This window comes from Dromiciops gliroides, chromosome 6, assembly GCF_019393635.1.
Source record: "Dromiciops gliroides isolate mDroGli1 chromosome 6, mDroGli1.pri, whole genome shotgun sequence".
Taxonomy (NCBI): domain Eukaryota; kingdom Metazoa; phylum Chordata; class Mammalia; order Microbiotheria; family Microbiotheriidae; genus Dromiciops; species Dromiciops gliroides.
In genome coordinates, this window is record NC_057866.1 from 140990646 (window position 1) to 141010268 (window position 19623).

The 19623-nt window shown below is 34.9% G+C and overlaps 1 protein-coding gene across 4 annotated transcripts in view; it reads right to left on the reverse strand.

The window, feature by feature from the left end:
* SCLT1 (sodium channel and clathrin linker 1) overlaps nt 1-19623 on the reverse strand; it is a 219654-nt gene that overhangs the window by 123612 nt on the left and 76419 nt on the right. For all 4 annotated transcript variants that reach the window (XM_043973395.1, XM_043973393.1, XM_043973396.1 and 1 more), the window contains 3 exons: nt 15623-15713; nt 13913-14004; nt 3626-3803 (listed from right to left, as the gene is read on the reverse strand). In XM_043973395.1, coding sequence (XP_043829330.1) covers nt 3626-3803; nt 13913-14004; nt 15623-15713 — 361 coding nt within the window. The remainder of the gene's footprint in view (nt 1-3625; nt 3804-13912; nt 14005-15622; nt 15714-19623) is intronic.

Below are 19623 nucleotides of genomic sequence, written 5' to 3' on the forward strand. Positions count from 1 at the left end.
AGTATTTGGGATTTAAGTGTGGCTATACAGGAGTAAAACAGCTATCTTGGAAAAGTGAGAGGCTGGGGCTACCCTTATTCCTTATGAACTTTTGCTGTTTTTATATTTAATTTCTTATATCAGGGTTTTTAAAAAGTGGAGAAGGGGGGTGTCCAAGCTGTGATTTCATGGCACAGGGTACAAGGAATTTTTGGTGTGTAAATTTCTTCCACTGATTCAGATAAGCAACTTGAAGCTTCCTGGAGCAATGAGGGATTGGTTAAATTACTCAATCGTGAACACCCAGAAAATACATGTTAGAGGTAGAACTTGAACCAAGACCTCTCTGACTTTGTGTGTAAGATATACTGCCACTCTACTTATGGAAACAGTTCTGGATAATGGACAATGATCTTGTACTTTCCCAGTCATGAACAGAGTGAAGCAGGGCTGTATGCTTGCTCCCATGCTTTTTAGCATGATATTTTCAGCCATGTTCCAGGATGCCTTCAACAAAGACAAAATTGGCATCCAAGCCAGCTCCCTTACTGATGATAAATTATCTTACTTGAAAAGGCTACAAGCCAAGACTAAAGTGGAGGGAGAGTTTGTGTGTACCTTTTTTTGGCAAATGATTGTGCACTCGATGCAGCCTCTGAGCCTGGGATGCAACAGAGTATGGAGCAATTCTCTTCTGCTTGGGCTAATTTGGGTCTGACAATTAACACCAAGAAAACAGAGGTTCTCCATCAGCCAGTACCACACCATCCATATGTGGAACTATCAGTTACAGAAAATGGAGAGATTTTTAAAGCTGTGGATAAGTTCATTTACCTTGGCTGTATACTTTTCAGGGATGTACACACAGGTGATGATGTTGGTGTTTGCATTGCAAGCTCTAGCTCAGTGTCTGGGAGGCTCCAAAACAAAGTGTAGGAGAGAAGAGGTGTTAGGCTGCCTAACAAATTGAAGGTCTACACAGCTGATATGCCAACCTCATTGTTGTACACCTATGAAACCTGGGCAGGATACCAGTACCATGCCAGAAAACTCAATCACTTCCATTTGAATTGTCTTAGGAAGATTCTGAAGATCACCTGGCAAGATAAGGTATCAAACACTGAGGTCCTTTCTCAGCAAAACTACCAACCATTCAAATTCTGCTGCAGAGAGTACAACTCTGATGGGCTGGCCATGTTATTTGAATGACAAATGTATGTTTGCCTAAAAGGCTATTTCATGGAGAACTCATACAATGCAATCACCCACATGGAAGTCAGAAGAAGGGATATCAGGACATTCTCAAGGTCTCTCTGAAGAACTCTGGAATTGATTGTGAGTCATGGGAGACACTGACACAGGACAGCATAAATTTAGAGACAACTCCACTCCTAACATTCATATGGACTAGTTGTGCCCAACCTGTTGTAGAACATTCCAAGTTTGTACTGGTCTGATCAGCCACAATCAGACACACCGTATCTTGACCTCAACAAAGTGATATAATTTTGTTCCTCTTTTATTATGAAGGACAACAACCAACCAATCCCTCAATGAATTGTTGTTGAATCAATAAATTAATGAACAAACCAAAAAAAACTGATCATGTCTTTTAATGATCTCTTGCTCCCAATACATAATTTAAATGATGAGTTAAACAAATCTGCTGATGGTGATAAAGGACAAAGGGAAAATAAGTATAATCAGAAAAAGATAAGATACCACACTTCAAGAGAATTTCCTTTGGACTACATATGTGAGAAAATGAATTTAAATGTAAGGTGAGTATGACATCTCTTCATGACTATGCATTAGATATATTGCTTCATTACAATTCTTCCTGATTTCATACCATCTCTTTTACTGTATATTAACTGTTAAAGTTTGGTCAGAAGATTCAGTCAATCAACTAGTATTTATTAAGTGCCTATTGTGTGCCAGTGAATAATTTCACTACTGTGATAAGTGAAGAGATAAAAGTAGTGATGGGATTAGCTAGGGAAAAATATTGGATCAGGTGTACTTAATCCAACATTAGATTTCTTCCCACTCCTAAAGATGACATAATCATCTAAGAACTAGGTAATTGGGAGTTAGAGATTTAAAAGCTGGTAATTCTATTATTTAAATTAAGGACTATGATGATGATGGGCTATGAAATAACACCTATCCATGTCTACCATAGTGCTCAGCCATTTTCATCATCTGGCTCACTCTGCCTCATCTATTGTTCCAACTTCAGTGGGAGTCACCCTTAAATCTTTATTCAGAGTTTCATATTTTTCACCAACTTCAGATTAATATTTTAACTTATTGTTTTGTTATTTTTAAATTTTGAGCTTTCTATAACAAAGCCTTCCTCCCAGGACTCAGGAGGAAAGGACACAACTATATATCCCTTGCTTAGTAATGTAGGCTAGTCCCTCATGGGCAGTGCTCTTCAAATGTTTAGAAAAAATTATCAGCAGACTATTTTTTTTTTCTGTTTTGACCTATTTCAAAAAGAATTATTTAGCTGATGGTTTGTATTTCTCAGTGGAGGTGACAGCATATAAAAACAGGGTTTATTAAGCTTGAAAAAAAAAAGATTCTTCTCATTGAGACAGAATGGTATTGTGGAAAGAATGCTAGCTGTAGCAGCCAAAATCTTAATTTGAACCTCAATTTTGTTATTTATTGCTTTTGTGACCTTTTAAGTTGCTTAACCTCTGTGGACCTAATTTTCCGGATAGGGTATATGATTAAATGATCTCTAAAGTCTAAATTCTATAATTATTCTATGATCAAACTTAAAAATTAAAGGAACCATCACAATAAAAACTAACTATGCACCTTGATTATAGCAAAACCCTATTACCTGGACTACTCAGTTCAAGTGGCACCTCTTTATAAAAACCTAGGCAGATACCATAGTTGATGGTACTCTCTCCTCTAAGAAATTACTTTGCATGAACTTTGTCTACAATCTGTGTTACATGATGTAGAAAGAAGCTTCAGGAGTGCCAGAATGGTTTCATTTTTGTTCCTGTACTGCAGGGGCTGCCATATAGTAAGCACTTAAAACGGGCTCACTGAACTGAATTGCTGAATGCTTAGAGAATGGATTATTCTGGTTAGTGAACTTTCTAGGTCACTGAGGGTCAAGGAGAAAAAACTTTTTTGGTTCTTTCCTTGTTAAAGAAAATCTCAGTATGCTCCCTAAGTGGTCTAAAATATGGTAGAAAATATTTTTACAATAATTCCTTAATTGCTAATTAAAGATTCTGCAGTATACTTCAGATTCATAATTCTGCCAATTCATACTGAAAAATACTAAAGAAACAGGAGGCATGAAAGACAGGACTAAATGAATAATGACCCTCGGAACACAGCCTGAAAACTTTTTAAACTAAATCCTTGATGGGTTTTTCTGGTTATTTGAATCTTTGTCCTAAAAGTGGAAATCTTAAAAGGGAAGAATAATCCCAGTTAATAGTTTGATTTAGTGAGTTTTTCTATGTCAAAATAAACAAAAAAGATTACTTGACAGAAATACAAGCTTTCATTTTTATATACTAATTTTGTATTTATTAGTGAACTTAATTTTTGTCGCATCATTAAAAGTTAACCTATTTTATTATTTTCAGATGTATGTGTGTTTTCTTACCTGATTTTTCTGAAGGTTAGCTTCTTCTAAAAGTTGCATGTTGTTCCTGGCTCTTACAATTGCCTCATACTTCTCATTTTCTAAGTCAGCACATTTTACTTGAAGCTCTTTTGTCTGTTTTTCCAGATTAGTTTTTTCTGATCTTAGCTGGTCAGCTTCTTGGATTGCTACACGTAACCTAAGAATTGATATTAAAATTTTATTAACAACTATAAACAAATAATATAATTACTTTTAGCTAATGAAGAATCTTTAAAATAATATCTGATTGGGGCAGCTAGGTGGTGCAGTGGATAAAGCACTGGCCCCAGATTCAGGAGTACCTGAGTTCAAATCCGGCCTCAGACACTTGACACTTACTAGCTGTGTGACCCTAGGCAAGTCACTTAACTCCCATTGCCCCGCAAAAAAAAAAAAAAAACAACCAAAAACAAAATAGTATCTGATCAAAAAATTACTGGTAAAATGGTATGCATTGACACCTTACCTATCTGGAATTCTTGGGAAATGAGTTGGAGATCAGTTGAATAGGATCAGTTGTGAAATAGGTAACCCAGGTAATCAAAGGTTAATTCTTTATGAACTAAAATACCTATAAGCATTTTTATGGAAATCTTTATAAGACACAGTAGAGATTCCCTCATCTTCTTCAACAGAATATACAGAACATAATTAAAACAGTTCTTGATGACTCAAGTTTTTATTTTGTTTAGTATACTAAGTTCATCACTATGAACTATCAACATATATAGATAGAGGGATATTATTATGTTATCATGAACAATATCCTATTTATAAACTTTCAAAATGGCAGACTGATGCCTTGAAATGCCACTTAGTGATTTTACCCTCTTCCCTTTTCAACTCCTTAAGCCACAGAGAGCTAGGTAGTGTAGTGAAAAGAGTGCCAAACCTGGAATTTGGAAGACTTATCTTCCTGAGTTCAAATATGGCCTCAGACACTAGCTGTGTGACTCTGAGCAAGTCACTTAACTCTGTTTGCCTCAGTTTCCACATCTGTAAAATGAGCTGGAGAAGGAAAAGACTCCAGCATCTTTACCAAGAAAACTAAATGGGTTCACAGAGCTGAATATGACTGAAAAAACTCAACAACAGAAACTATATAACACTTTTTATGGCAATAGTTAGTGTAAGACTTAAATAATTGGAGAAATATTAATTGCTCATCAGTAGGCTGAGTCAATATAACAGAAATGACAATATCATCTAAATTACTTTACAATTCAAGTACAAATCAATCAAACTACCAAAGGTTTACTTTATAGAGATAGGGAAAAAACCCAGAAATTTATTTGGAGAAACAATCTCAAGGGAAAGAATGAACAAAATTGGGAAGTAATCTAGCATACCAAACCATAAACTAATCTATAAAGCAATAATAATAACAATTTGATACTAGTTAAAAAAAGAATTTGATCTGTACATGTAACATACAAAAGTAAATTAATCTAGTCACCAAGTGTTCTTTAGAACCAAAGACCCCAGCTGCCCCGGTAAGGAATCACAAAAAACTTCTGGGAAAACTAGAAAATGGTGTGGCAGAAATTAGATTATACAGCAGATATACGGCTATATCAAGATATAGCTATATCTTATATCATATATGTCATATATCAGAAACATCAAGATAAACTCCATATGAATATATGGCTTACATATAAAAGTTTGTATTCTAAATATCAGAATATTAAATATTCTAAAATTAGAGGAACAAGGAAGAAATTCTCTTTCAGATCTAGAAACAGGGGAAGTATTCATGACCAAATAAAGAAAAGAGAAGAACGCTGATGATAAAATGGACAGTTTTCATGACATGAAATTTAAACATTTTCATACAAAACCAACACAACTAGTTAGAAGTGAAACAATTAACTGGGGGGAAATCCTTACAGCAATTTCTCAAATGTAGCTCTAATTTCTAAACGTATATGTGTATACTTCAATATATATACAAATTTTTAAGTTTATAAGAATAAGAGCCACTCCTCTGAACTGATATGGTCAAAAGACATTTTTTATTAAACCCATCCATCCTACAAATTTTCCTATTCTTTGTGGGGGTACTACTATCTTTCTAGTCAACGACATTTGTAACCATCCTTGAATCTTTCCTCTTCCCTTCCTGTCATTTCCAATAAATTGACAATGTTTCTCAAGTCAACCTTTAATCACTTCTCTCCACCTACATAATTATTATGCTACTACAAGATTTCATCACATCTAGCTTGGGATATTTTTATGACTTCTTAATTGGTCTCCTCGCTTGCAGGCTATACACCTTTCCAATCCATTCTGCATACAAATTCCATTTTCCAAAATTGTAAACATGATTTAAAAAAAAACAAATAATATGACTATTTCCATATACAAAGGAGAAAAGGGGGAAAAAAGGATTGAACATAAAAGCCTTAATTTATATTATGTATGCCTTTTTTCTCTTTTCATATAACAACAGATATAACAGGTTATTTTCAAAGCTTTCCAATTTGTTTCCTACTGATGTTCCTTCTGTTCTCATCTTTGGCATTTAAAAAAATGCTTCATTGACCCTCCCTCCCTCCCTCCCTCGTCCCCCCCCCCATGTCTCTCTTTCTCTCTCTGTAACATTATTGATAGCTTCCTTTATACTCCCCCAACCCCTCCCACTAAAAGAATAAAAAAACAAACCTCTCTATCATAATAGACACAGTTAAGCAAAACCAAATTCATACATTCCCTATGTCCAAAAAATGCATGCTTTATATTATAGGGCCTTCAATTCATCACCTCTCTGTCAGGAGGTAAGTACATTTCATCACAAATACTGAGGAATCATGGTTGATAAATGCACTGATAAGAGATTTTAATCCTTTTCTTAGATGTTTTTCCTTAAAATACTATTATTATATAAATTGTTTTCCAAGTTCTGCTCCCTTTATATCAAATCATACAAGTTTTTGCAATTTTCTGTGTAACTGTCCCTCTTGTCATTTTTATGGTGCATGAAATCTATTACATTCATGTATCATAACTTGTTCAGCTATTCCCCAATTAATGAATTCACTCAGTTTATAATTCATTGCTGCTATGTATAGACTCCTTTTTCTCTTGCTTTCATGTACAGTGTGGTATTTAAAATATATGTGGTCGCCTTATTTCTGTACCAAGTTTGGGGAGAATTAGCTGGGGTTTCTAATATATTTGTTACTTATAAATTAGAAGCTTTAGCACCAGTTTTGGGCATTAAACATTTATTAAAGCATACCAAATATTAGTAAAGAGAGAACATGTGGCTCAGAAAGTTCAGAAGCCCAACATACCTAGGATAGAAGAGTGAGAGAGTGCAAGGCACTGCCACTTCCTCTGAGCCTCAGGCCAAGAGGAAGTGTCTGTCCCTGTGTGAGCTGAAGCTTCCTGCAGGTCTAGAGGAGAGGCAGCCCTTACACAATGCTTCAAGCTAACTGGCTAGCATCATTCATATCTATTGGTTTACTGGACTTGAGAGTGGTCCATGAGCAGAACGTGCTGAGGTCAGAGTTTAGAGAACGTACCCTCTGTGGGCCAGGCTTTTTAAATTAACTTTAAGTGAGTTAATCAGCAAAGTCAATCCACTCAAATGAGTGGGATCAGGGCATACCCAAACCCATTATTTTCTCACAATGGCAAATAGAGGCACAATGGATAGAGGCCTGGGCCTAAAGTCAGGAAACCTAACTGAATCCAACTTCAGACACTGACTATCTACATGGCCCTGGGCAAGTAATGTAACCTATGTTCACTTCAGTTTCCTCTACTGTAAAATGTGAATAATAATAGCATCTACCCCATAAAAAGTACTTAGTACAGAGGACAGCTAGGTGGCACAGTGGATACGGGGCTGGCCCTGGATTCAGGAGGACCTGAGTTCATATCTGACCTCGGACACTTGACATTTACCAGCTGTGTGACCCTGGGCTGACAAGTCACTTAACCCTCATTGCACAGCAAAGCCAAAAAAAAAAGAAAAAGAAAAAGAAAGGAAAAAGTACTTAGTACAGTGCCTGGTACATAATAGGTGCTACATGAATGCTTATTCCCTTCCCCTTCCTACTTTCATCTCTTTGAGATAGATACCTATTAGTAATATCACTACATCAAGTCACACTCAGTCTAGTTTCTTTTGTGGTATGATTTCTAACTATTTTCCAGAATGCCACACCAATTCAAAGTTCTACCAAAAGTACAGCCCCCTACAAGAATGAGTGGATCAAAAAACAAATCATAGAAACAATCAATACCTTCATCCAAAAGAATGACAATAATGAGACAACATACCAAAATCTATGGGATGCAGCCAAAGCAGTACTTAGGGGAAATTTTATTTCTCCAAATGCTTATATCAATTAAAAAAAAAAAAAAGGAGATCAATGAATTGGGCATGCAACTAAAAAAGCCAGAAAAAAAAAATTTTTTAAATCCCCAATTAAATACTAAATTAGAAATCCTAAAAATCAAAGGAGAAATTAATAAAATTGAAAGCAAGAAAATTATAGAATTAATTAATAAAGCTAAGAGCTGGTTTTATGAAAAAAAAAACAATAAAATAGATAAACCTTTGGTTAATTTGATTAAACAAAAGAAAGAAGAAAACCAAATTACCAGTATCAAAAATGAAAGGGGTGATTTCACCACAAATAAAATCAGATCTATGTAATTGGAAAAATTTCAATTGCTCATTGATAGGCTGAGCTAATATAATAAAAATGACAATTATTGACTTATTCAGTGCCATACCAATCAGACTAATTAAAAATTATTTTATAAAGTTAGAAAAAATAATAACAAAATACATCTAGAAAACAAAAGGTCAAGAATATAAATGGAACTAATGAAAAAAAAATGCACAGGAAGGTGGGCTAGCCATACCAAATTTGAAGCTATACTATAAAGTGGCAGTCACCAAAACTATTTGGTACTGGCTAAGAAATAGAGTGGTGGATCAATGGAATAGGCTAGGCACAGGAGACACAGTATTAAATGACATTAGTAATGTAGTGCTTGATAAACCCAAAGACTCCAGGTTCTGGGATAGGAACTCAGTATTGGACAAAAACTGCTGGGAAAACTGGAAGATAGTATGGCAGAAACTAGGCATAGACCAACATCTTACACCTTATACAAAAATAAGGTCAAAATGGGTACGTGATTTAGACATAAAGAGTGATACCATAGGGAACTCAGGAGAAGAAGGAATAGTTTACCTCTCAGATCTATGGAGAAGAAAATAATTTATGTCCAGACAAGGGATAGAGAATATGAAATGCAAAATGGATGATTTTGATTACATTAAATTAAAAAGTTTTTGTACAAACAGAAGCAGTGCATTCAAAATGAGAAGGGAAGCAGAAAACTGGGAAATAATTTTTATAGCGAGTATTTCTCATAAAGGCCTCTGTAATGATTGGAATGGCACCACCTGCTGGAGACTTACTGTAGAAATGAGGTGAACCTCTCAGAGGGCAAGACCATGTATCTTTTCTTTGGCATAAGGAAGTGACGTTTGCTGGTGGGAGGAGGAAGGGGGAGCCATGCGCTCTGTCTCTTGCTCTTTTTCCTTTGGACTCTGGTGGAGAGTGGAGCTAGAAATGTGCTCTCCCTTTAATAGATAGATGAATGTAGGCCTTTCTCTCTCTCTTTTACCAAATTCTTATTCTCCTTAATAAATGCTTAAAAGCCTAACTCTTGCTAAAGTTTATAATTTATTGGTAATCACTCATTAGATATTTTAGACAGACTGGCTAGAATTTTAGCCTTTAACACCTCATTTCTAAAATATATAGGAAACTAAATCAAATTTATAAGAATGTAAGTCATTCACCAATTGAGAAATGGTCAAAGGATATGAACAGAAGAAGAAAAAATGATGAAGAAATCAAAGCTATCTAGTGCCATATGAAAAAATGCTATAAATAACTACTGATCAGAGAAATGCAAGTTAAAACAACTCTGAGGTACTACCTTACACCTATCAGATTGGTTAGTATAACAAAAAAGGAAAATAATAAATGTTGGAGAAGCTGTGGAAAAATTGGAACACTAATGCATTGTTGATGGAGCTGTGAACTGATCCAACCATTCTGGAGAGCAATCTGGAACTATGCCCAAAGGGCTGTGGGACTGTTCATACCTTTTGACTCAGTGGTACCATTGCTAGGTCTATATCCCAAAGAGATCATAGAAGAGGGAAAAGGACTTACATGTACAAAAATATGTATAACAACTCTCTTTGTGGTGTCAAAGAATTGGAAATCAAGAGAATGCCCATCAAATAGGGAATGGTTAAACAAGTTGTGGTATATGAATATAATGGAATACTATTGTTCTGTAAGAAACAATTAAGCAGGAGGAGTTCAGAGAAACTTGGAAGGACTTACATGAACTGATGCTAACTGAGAGGAGCATTACCAGGAGAACATTGTAAACAGTAACAGCAACATTGTGTGATGAACTTGACTCTTCTCAGCAGTGCAACAATCCAAAAGAGTTTTCTGGTTGTTTTTTTTTTTGGGGGGGGGGGGGAAGGGGGGTGAGGCAATTGGGATTAAGTGACTCACCCAGGGTCACACAGCTAGTAAGTGTCAAATGTCTGAGGCCAGATTTGAAGTCAGGTCCTCCTAAATCCAGGGCTGGTGCTCTATCCACTGCACCACCTAGCTGCCCATGATCCAAAACAGTTTCAAAGAACTCATGATAGAAAAATGTTCTCAACACCCAGAAAAAAGAACCGTGGATTATGAATGCAGAATGAATCATACTTTTTCTACTTTGGGGCTTTTTTACCCTTGTTTTTTGAGGTTTTCCCCTTGTGCTCCAATTCTTCTTTTACGAGAGTACTAATGCATAAATATGTTTAATGTGATTATATGTATATATAACCTATATCAGACTGCTTTCCATCTTGGGGAGGACAGAGGGAAGGAAGAGTAGGAGAAAAATTTGCAACTAAAAGTCGTATGAAAACAAATGTAACTGGAAAACAATAAAATACTTTTATTAATTTAAAAATATAAATACTATAATGTGTAGGCTTTGTCTTTTTTGGGGGTCAAAACTTTAAGATAGTCCAATGGTTCTGAAATTCTCTCTCATCAATCTGTATTCTAGTTTATTTTTGATAAATTAGCTATCTTCTATTTTTTCAGTCCTTTTATTTTGTTTTAATCTTTCTTGATGTTTCAGGGAATGATTAGTTTCTATCATTAAATTCAAATTTTAAAGGAATTATTTTCTTGAGCAAGGTTTTGTAACAATTGGAATGACGCCACCTGCTGGAGACTTACTGTAGAAAAGTTCCACCATGAGGGCAAGACCATGCGTCTTTTCTTTGGCGTCAGGAAGTGACTTTTGCTTGTGGGAGGAAGAAGGGGGAGCCTGGCACTCTGTCTAGCTCTCTTTCCTGTAGACTCTGGCGGGGAGCGGAGCTAGGAATGCTCGCTCCCTTTAATAGATAGATGAATCTAGGCCTTTTCTCTCTCTCTTTACCAAATTCTTATTCTCCTTAATAAATGCTTAAAAGTCTAACTCTTGTTAAAGCTTATAATTTATTGGCGACCACTCATTAGATTTTAGATAGTTTAGCTAGAATTTTAGCCTTAACAGTTTGTTACCATTTTCCTAAGTTGATAATTTTCTTTTCACATTGTTCTTCTACAGCTCTAATTTCTTTTCCCATTTTTTCTCTATCACTTCATTTGGCTTTAAAATTCATTTTTAGCACTTAAAAAAACCCCAATAACAAAAACTCTTGCTTCATTTCCAAACTCCCCAACCTACCCCTTTTTCAAGCTACCATATTACTCAAAGTAACCACCAGTTAACCTTCCAGGAATTGGAATAGGCAAGAAAGAAACAAAACTTTCACTATTTGCAGATGAGAATATGGTATACTTAGAGAATCAACTAAAAAACCACTTTAAAAAATTAACAACTTTAGCAAAGTTGCAGGATATAAAATAAACCTATATAAATCACCGGCATTTCTATACATCACCAACTAAGCTCAGCAGCAAGAGATAGAAAGAGAAATTCCATTTAAAGTAATGGTAGACAATATAAAATATATGGGACTCTACCTGCCAAGACAAACCCAGGAACACTATGAACACAATTACAAAATACTTTTCACACAAATAAAATCAGATCTATGTAATTGGAAAAATTTCAATTGCTCATTGATAGGCTGAACTAATATAATAAAAATGACAATTCTACCTAAATTAATTTACTTATTCAGTGCCATACCAATCAGACTAACTAAAAATTATTTTATAGAGCTAGAAAAAATAACAAAATTCATCTGAAAGAACAAATGGTTAAGAATATCAAAGGAACCAATGACAAAAAAATGCACAGGAAGGTGGGCTAGCCATACTAAATCTGAAGCTATGCTATAAAGAGGCAGTTATCAAAACTATTTAGTACTGGCTAAGAAATAGAGAGTGGTGTATCAATAGAATAATAGGTTAGGCACAGAAGACACAGTAAGTAGTAAATGACTAAAGTAATCTACTGTTGGATAAACCCAAAGACTCCAGCTTCTGAGATAACTCACTATTTGACAAAAACTGCTGGGAAAACTGGAAGATAGTATGGCTGAAACCAATCATAGACCAACCTCTTATACTGTACACTAAAATAAGGTCAAAATAGGAACATGAGTTAGACATAAAGGGTGATACCATAGACAACTCAGGAGAGGAAGGAATAGTTTACCGGTTAGATCTATGGAGAGGAGAAGAATTTATAAGTAGTTTCATAAATACGCAGCAAAATACATGAAAAATCAGTCTAGACCTTCAAATGTGCATATTAAAATAATCACACCTTTAAAAATATCCATGAAAATGTCATTTAGTAACATACAACCCCCTCCATGTTGGTCTCATAAATTTTTACTCTATTTTCCTCTTTTTTTAAATAGGAAAACTTGTCTCCATCCCCCACCCCCGGTTAGGCTAAGTAAAATTAAATGACTGCTACTGTCTAGCTTGAGAAGGAAGAACTAGTCAAAACTCACTTTTCTACATTTACTCAATTGCTTTTCATCCCATTCTATGATTATCCGATTTTTTTTCCTTCTTATTTGAGCATAACTAAAGGCATCAGAAAAGGAACTAGACAAAAGGAAGAAAATGAAAAATAAGAGAAAAAAGGAAATGACCAAAGGGAAAAATTTCAAAGAAGACAATTGGGGGTTTGAATCAAGGACTCAAGTAGAGGAGTTAGCCTTCATAAGATGGGCCACGCCATCATCTGGAGGCCACTTGGGCATTGGCAGAGAAAATGGTAAAAATAAAGTTTTGAGGCATGAAGAAAGTGAGGTAGGAGAAAGCACAACAGATGGCTTTGATGTTTCAGCAAAGTAGAACACGAGGTCATCTACTAAAGTGTCTTTGGAGCCTTGATGACAGAGAATCAGCTTTGGAATAGCTGCTGTGGATAGTGTAATACAATGTCAATCAGACATGAATTAATTAAGGGATTCCCAAGCAATGTATAGTGAGGATACAACTGAGGCTAAATATACTTCAATTTGTAATTTTTCATTCTATTCCATGAATTTTTCATCTCATTACATGAAATATAATTTTTTTATGCAGAAATTCATCCCCGAAAGAAACAGGATGACTAAATTTTAATCCTGATTCAAGAGAGAGTTGCAATGGAGATACTGAGATGACAAGTGACATAAAGGATAGGCATTTAAGGACTTTTTAAATAGCTCATAAAATGTTCACCAAAGTTAAAGACAGTAAAAAATTAACTCTAGCTATATCAATGACAAGTGAATTTTTCTTAGTTTCAAGAGTACTTTGCCGAGATCTAGAACACCATTGCTTGGATACAGTTTTATATTTTCATACTTCCTCTGAAGGGGAAAGGAGGGGAGGAAAAAAGAAAAGAAGAGGAAGGAAATGAAGGGAGGAACAATTTGGACTATGAAGCACAGATGAGAAAATATATCTCCTCTTTGGAGAAGTGGGAGCAATGGGTGTGGAATATCACATATACTTTCATATTCAGTTGACAAAGCTTAGTGTTGCTATCTGCTTTTTTCTTCTCTTTTACGAGATATGGTTGTCTGAGTAGGCGAGGGGAGAGGTGGAATATTCATATATTAAGACAATGGAAAAATATATCAATAAAATTTTTCAAATAATGCATGTAGAAACAATCCCCAAAATAATAAAGTTGGGTTGGAAGATATACTGAAAATCACATCATGACTCATAATTTTAAAAAGCTTACCTTGTTTCTAGCTGTTTTATACTAGATTGTAACTGGTGTAATCGCCTGTCTGATGCTTCCTCTCTTCCTTGGGCAGATTCCATATCTTCTACCTTTAAACCGAAGAAATTAGAATATTTCAAAAGCCCCATAAAATTCAATACTTCACTACATATCATAGATTCAATGTTTTCAATTTACTGTGATGCTACTATGATAGATTGAAGGAATATAATCAGGTTGGTATAATATTTCTCAAATTATATTTATCATATAGTTAGGTAAAAATGCATCCCATATTTACAAAAAAATTTTTTTTAAACCCACTACAAGTTATCCATTATTAGCAGATTTAGATAAATTCTTCAGGCTATTTCCATAAAACAAATCAAAGAAATAAATCCAACTATCCTCAATTTTAATGCATAAACATTGTTTAAAAACACAAGAAAATGAATAATAAAAATCATGCTAATTTTAAACTACATTAGTAATTTCCAAATAGCAAAAAAACAGAAAACAAAACGAGGTATAAATATATTTGCTGGGACTTAAGACGGTAATGAAATTATTTGAAAATAAACATGCTGTGCCATTTTTTAAAAAAATGACAAGCTTGGGGGCAGCTAGGTGGTGTAGTGGATAAAGCACCAGTCCTGGATTCAGGAAGACCTGAGTTCAAATCTGGCCTCGGACACTTGACACTTACTAGCTGTGTGACCCTGGGCAAGTCACTTAACCCTCATTACCTTGCCCCCCCCCCAAAGACAAGCTAAATAAAAACCTATCGTTAACATTTTATTTTTGCATACAACAAATGTATCATTTTATGTAGATGTTACTTGTTATACTTGCTATACTGATTCTAACATTATATACAAAGTTGAAAAGTAATGGTAGCTTTTTTTTTTTTGGTGAGGCAATTGGGGTTAAGTGACTTGCCCAGGGTCATACAGCTAATAAGTGTCAAGTGTCAGAGGCTGGATTTGAACTCAGGTCCTCCTGACTCCAGGGCCGGTGCTCTATCCACTGCACCACCTAGCTGCCCCGGGAATGTTAACTTTTAAGGAGCTAGGCTTGCCTGACAGGCAATCTCTATATCTCCCCCATTCTGTATTGACTCCCCCCAAAACAAATTAACATTATTAGCAGTTCAACAAAATAATTAGTTAAAACTATTTGAAACTTGCTTAAAGTAGACACCTAAACAAATGATAAATGCAGCAGGATCTGGGAAAAAGCACAGGGCCATTAAGATTATTTGGAAAGCTGACATTTCATTCTTCAATAAAGACTTCCATATAATAAAGCAGAAGAAATCAACATTTTTAAAAGCATTAAAACACTATTACATACAAATCTACTTTTTCTATTAACAAAGTTTTCAACGGATGGGGAAAATCATCTCAGAATAACAAGCTTCAGAGGTGTATATATATATATATATATATATATATATATATATATATATATATATATATATATATATATATATGCTATGGGAAAATTATCGTATCTAATTGATTAGGTTTAGACTGAACCTAAAATTCTTTCTTCAAATCTCCAAATTTCTGAGAAAGCTTCACGGTCTTCGCATTTCAATGATATTTTGATTAAAAAAGTGATTGACAACTTCAAACTCTCCTCTCAATCCTCAGAGTTTTAATTTCAAATGAAAAACATTGATGACATGCATACAAATTCATAACTATCTTAGAAATGTCTAAATACCTTCTTTTGCATCTGTCCTTGAAGGTCTTCAACTAATTTGGTCATTTCTCCTACTTTTGCTGTAGTAACTCTGAGGTCTAATTTGGCTTGCCTTAAAAAGAAAAGTGTAATAATTAATTCATGACATAAAAGAGAATAGCTTAAATTTGTTGAAACTGATGATCTATGAATTTACTGACCTATGAATTTTGTTAGGGAAAGTCTTATCAACCCACACCGGTTTAATGTAACTCTTTTTTGTTTTTTTGTTTTTTGGTTTTTTTGGTGAGGCAATTGGGGTTAAGTGACTTGCCCTGGGTCACACAGCTAGTAAGTGTTAAGTGTCTGAGGCCAAATTTGAACTCAAGTCTTCCTGACTCCAGGGCCAGTGCTCTATCCACTGCGCCATCTAGTTGTCCCTAATGTAACTCTTTAAAAAAAAAGTTGAGAAGTCCTGGGATGGACCTCAAATAACTAAAGGAATAGGTTAGAGGAGTTGTACCCAAAGGATAAACACTGAAACTATATTTGAAAATGAAATGTGTTATATCATTATTATTTGTTGTTCTTGTTCAGTTGCTTCAGTCATGTCTGACTCTTCATGATTCCATTTGAGGTTTTCTTGGCAAAGATACTGGATTGGTTCACCATTTTCTTTTCCAGCTCATTTTACAGATGAAAAAATTGAGGCAAACAGGATTAAGGGACTTGCCCAGAGTCACATAGTTAGGAAGTATCTGAGGACAGATTTAAACTCAGGAAGATAAGTTTTCCAAACTCCAGGCCTGGTATTCTATTCACTTTGCCATCTAGCTGTCCTATGTTATTTATGCACCACACTTAAATAATTTAATATATTAGGTGAAGGAAAGTTAAAAGGTTAGGGAAACTAAGAGGTATGTAAAGAATTAATTGTTATTTGAGGTTTTTATGCCTCAGTGCGCACTGGCCTGGGGCTCCGCAACTCGAACGGTGCTCCACCCACTGGTTGTAGTTGTTGCCAGGGCTCTGGTACCTCACATCATCACCACTTACTGACGCCTACATGAGCTTGGCAAAATTATAATGATTGGAAGCCTAGTGAGGGCAGTCATGTGACTGTCAGAGCAGCCATCCCATTGGCTGGGGCTGTGTGGGGTGTTTCTAGGTTTAGGGGAGGAGAATTGGGCATTCTAGGTGGAAGCTGGAAAGCGACAGGCGTTCTGCTGCGTATTTTCAGCTGATTCCTGGGTGGTGGTATTTTTTTCAGGTATTATAATTTCCCTTTCCCCATTTTATTTCCTTTCCCTTGATCCTACTGATCCTGTTTGTGTTTTTTTAAGTTCGTTCTTGTTAAAATAAATCTTGTTCTGTTTTGAGAGAGGCTGCCGGTCTCCTTCCTTGCCCCAATATTGTGGCAAGCCGCTTAGCTAGCACTCCCCAATTAAAAATTGGTCCCCACAGGTAGAACAAAACTTTTTTTTTTCCTTTTGCAGGGCAATGGGGGTTAAGTGACTTGCCCAGGGTCACACAGCTAGTAAGTGTCACGTGTCTGAGGCCAGATTTGAACTCAGGTACTCCTGAATCCAGGGCCAGTGCTTTATCCACTGCGCCACCTAGCCGCCCCGAACAAAACTTTTAACTGGAAATATCTGGTCTTTGGGAACTAAGGAAGTGATCAATTAATTTTTTTAATGTGTCTAATAATATTGACTAGTAACTTTTTAAAAACCAAATTATGTGGACTCAGCTTTTTAAGTGACTAAGTTAAAACAAATCTTTGTTCTATTTGGCAATTACAAGTTGTTTGGGATCTTAAGGGATCTTGGTTGCAAATTACTTAAAAAAATTAAAAGATCATGTTATTATGACATTCTCATAATCGTAAAAAAGAGATTCATATTTGTATACTGTTTATAATAGGGAAGGAATCCCAAAAATGGCTTATGATATCTTGAAATAAAGCTAAAGAATTTATTTTAATTTCCATTTAACAACTGAAAGATGAATCTTTACTAAATAGATACTAATAATAGATGTTTTTGAAAAACAAATTACTTTACTGTATACTACACATGTATTTTCTCTATAGTATGCCCATGAATGGTCTATGAATATAAATCAATAAGAAAACATTTATAAAGTACCTACTATGTGCTAGGCACTAATGTATAAAACTTTAATTCATGGCGAAAGACTTAGGTTAATGAAACTTTTATTTATTTTTGTTTCTAAGATAACTGGGAGAATTGTGGGCATTGAGTGAAACACAATGACTCCATCTTATGAATCAATTTTGGATCTGGATCAGTTCCCTTTCTATTCAATTATAGGTTTAGTCCAATTTCTTGTGAGAAAACTTCATTGCATTGTTTGACCCCAACCCTACATGACTGGGAAGCTGGACCACCTTTACTCATTGCTTAGAAACCCTTAAGTAAGAGGTTATGTTTACCAAAAAGTCAGTCAGATCCAAAGACTGATGCAAGGAGTTTTCTCACAATTATACATCTCAAGCAACCTATGTTTCTTATCTGAAAACTGGCCCCATACTGGTTAATCAGTTACTGATTCTTTCTTCTTTGTTTTGCATAGACACTTGTGGGGGGAATAGGATACCTCTTTTTCCGATTTCAGGGAATTGTGCCTATTCACTCTTCCCCTCTCACCTCAGAAAGCTTCTAATCTCTCCACCAATTAGAAATCAGATTATTTAATATTGTATCCTGATTTATATATTATAAATTGCTTTCTATGAGTGTATAAAAATCTGTCTTCCCTTGTATTCAAGGTCCAGTGCCAAACTGAGGAAGCTTGGTCCCCATTTGTTATGCATTTGGCATGCATTGCTTAATAAATTAATACTAAAGCTTGATTCTTTGTCTCCTCAGTTATTTCTGATTTTACCTGTCACATTTCTTTAAATAGACTGAGATGCATATTACTATTTGAAGTTACAAACAAAAGCTAAAAATTCTAAACAATTAAAAAAACACCAAGTAGTATCATGTAAGGTTATAAATAAAAATAATTCATATTTACATGTTCAATAAATATTTATAAAACGCTTTTTTCATATCACCAGGATGAGTTAAGTAGAATACAACGATAATCCTGTTGTACAAGTGAGGAAACCTAGGGGCAAACATTATGATTTGCCAGACACACAGTTAAGAAAGTAACATGAGTGAGGCACAAAAAAAGGTCAGAGGATTAGGGTTACAAGATTTAGAGTAGTAAGGAGTTTAGAGATCATCTAATTCAACACCTTCTCATTTTATAGATGAGGAAAGACAGACCCAGAGCACTTAAATGACTTGTCCAAGGTCTCCTAGCTACTATGTACCAGATAAGGGATTAACTCATGCCATGTGACTCCAGATCCAAGTCTTTAGTGCAAAGTTCTTTCTACCACTCCAAATACAGTTTTTACTTCCATTATTAAAAAATTGGGTTTTTCAAAACATAAAAAAGTTATCATTAATTTTGCATGAGGATTCACCAGTTTGTAAAAAACAAAAAATGCTGCCTTAGTACATTTAACACATGATTTTATATACACAGGTTTAAATACTATTTCGAGAACACGTTTAACCAGTAAAACTACTTATTATGAAATATAAGTTTTAAAAATACTAAAAGTTATTATTTTACATATATATTGATATATACATGTAATTATATATTCCTTGGCAATGGATTTATGCATGTTTTATGAATATAAGATTCACCGAGATAAAGAGAATATCTAATCTCAGGTTAATAATTGTGATACCATATAGCTACTGTGGTTTTAATACTATGGTAATATATATAATTCTAGGCATATTTTAGAAAGGATACTTTCCTAGGCTAAATATCCCTAATTCCTTCAAACTAACTCATGTTGCATTAATTTTCATCACTTACCAATCTGTTTTTACTCCTCTGGAAATTTAAACGCTGTCATTTTCCTTTATAAAATTGGGTAGCCGCAAATAAAGAAAATCCTCCAAATGTGGTTTGACAAGAAAAATATAGAAAAAGCAGCTTTTGTCCTGGAC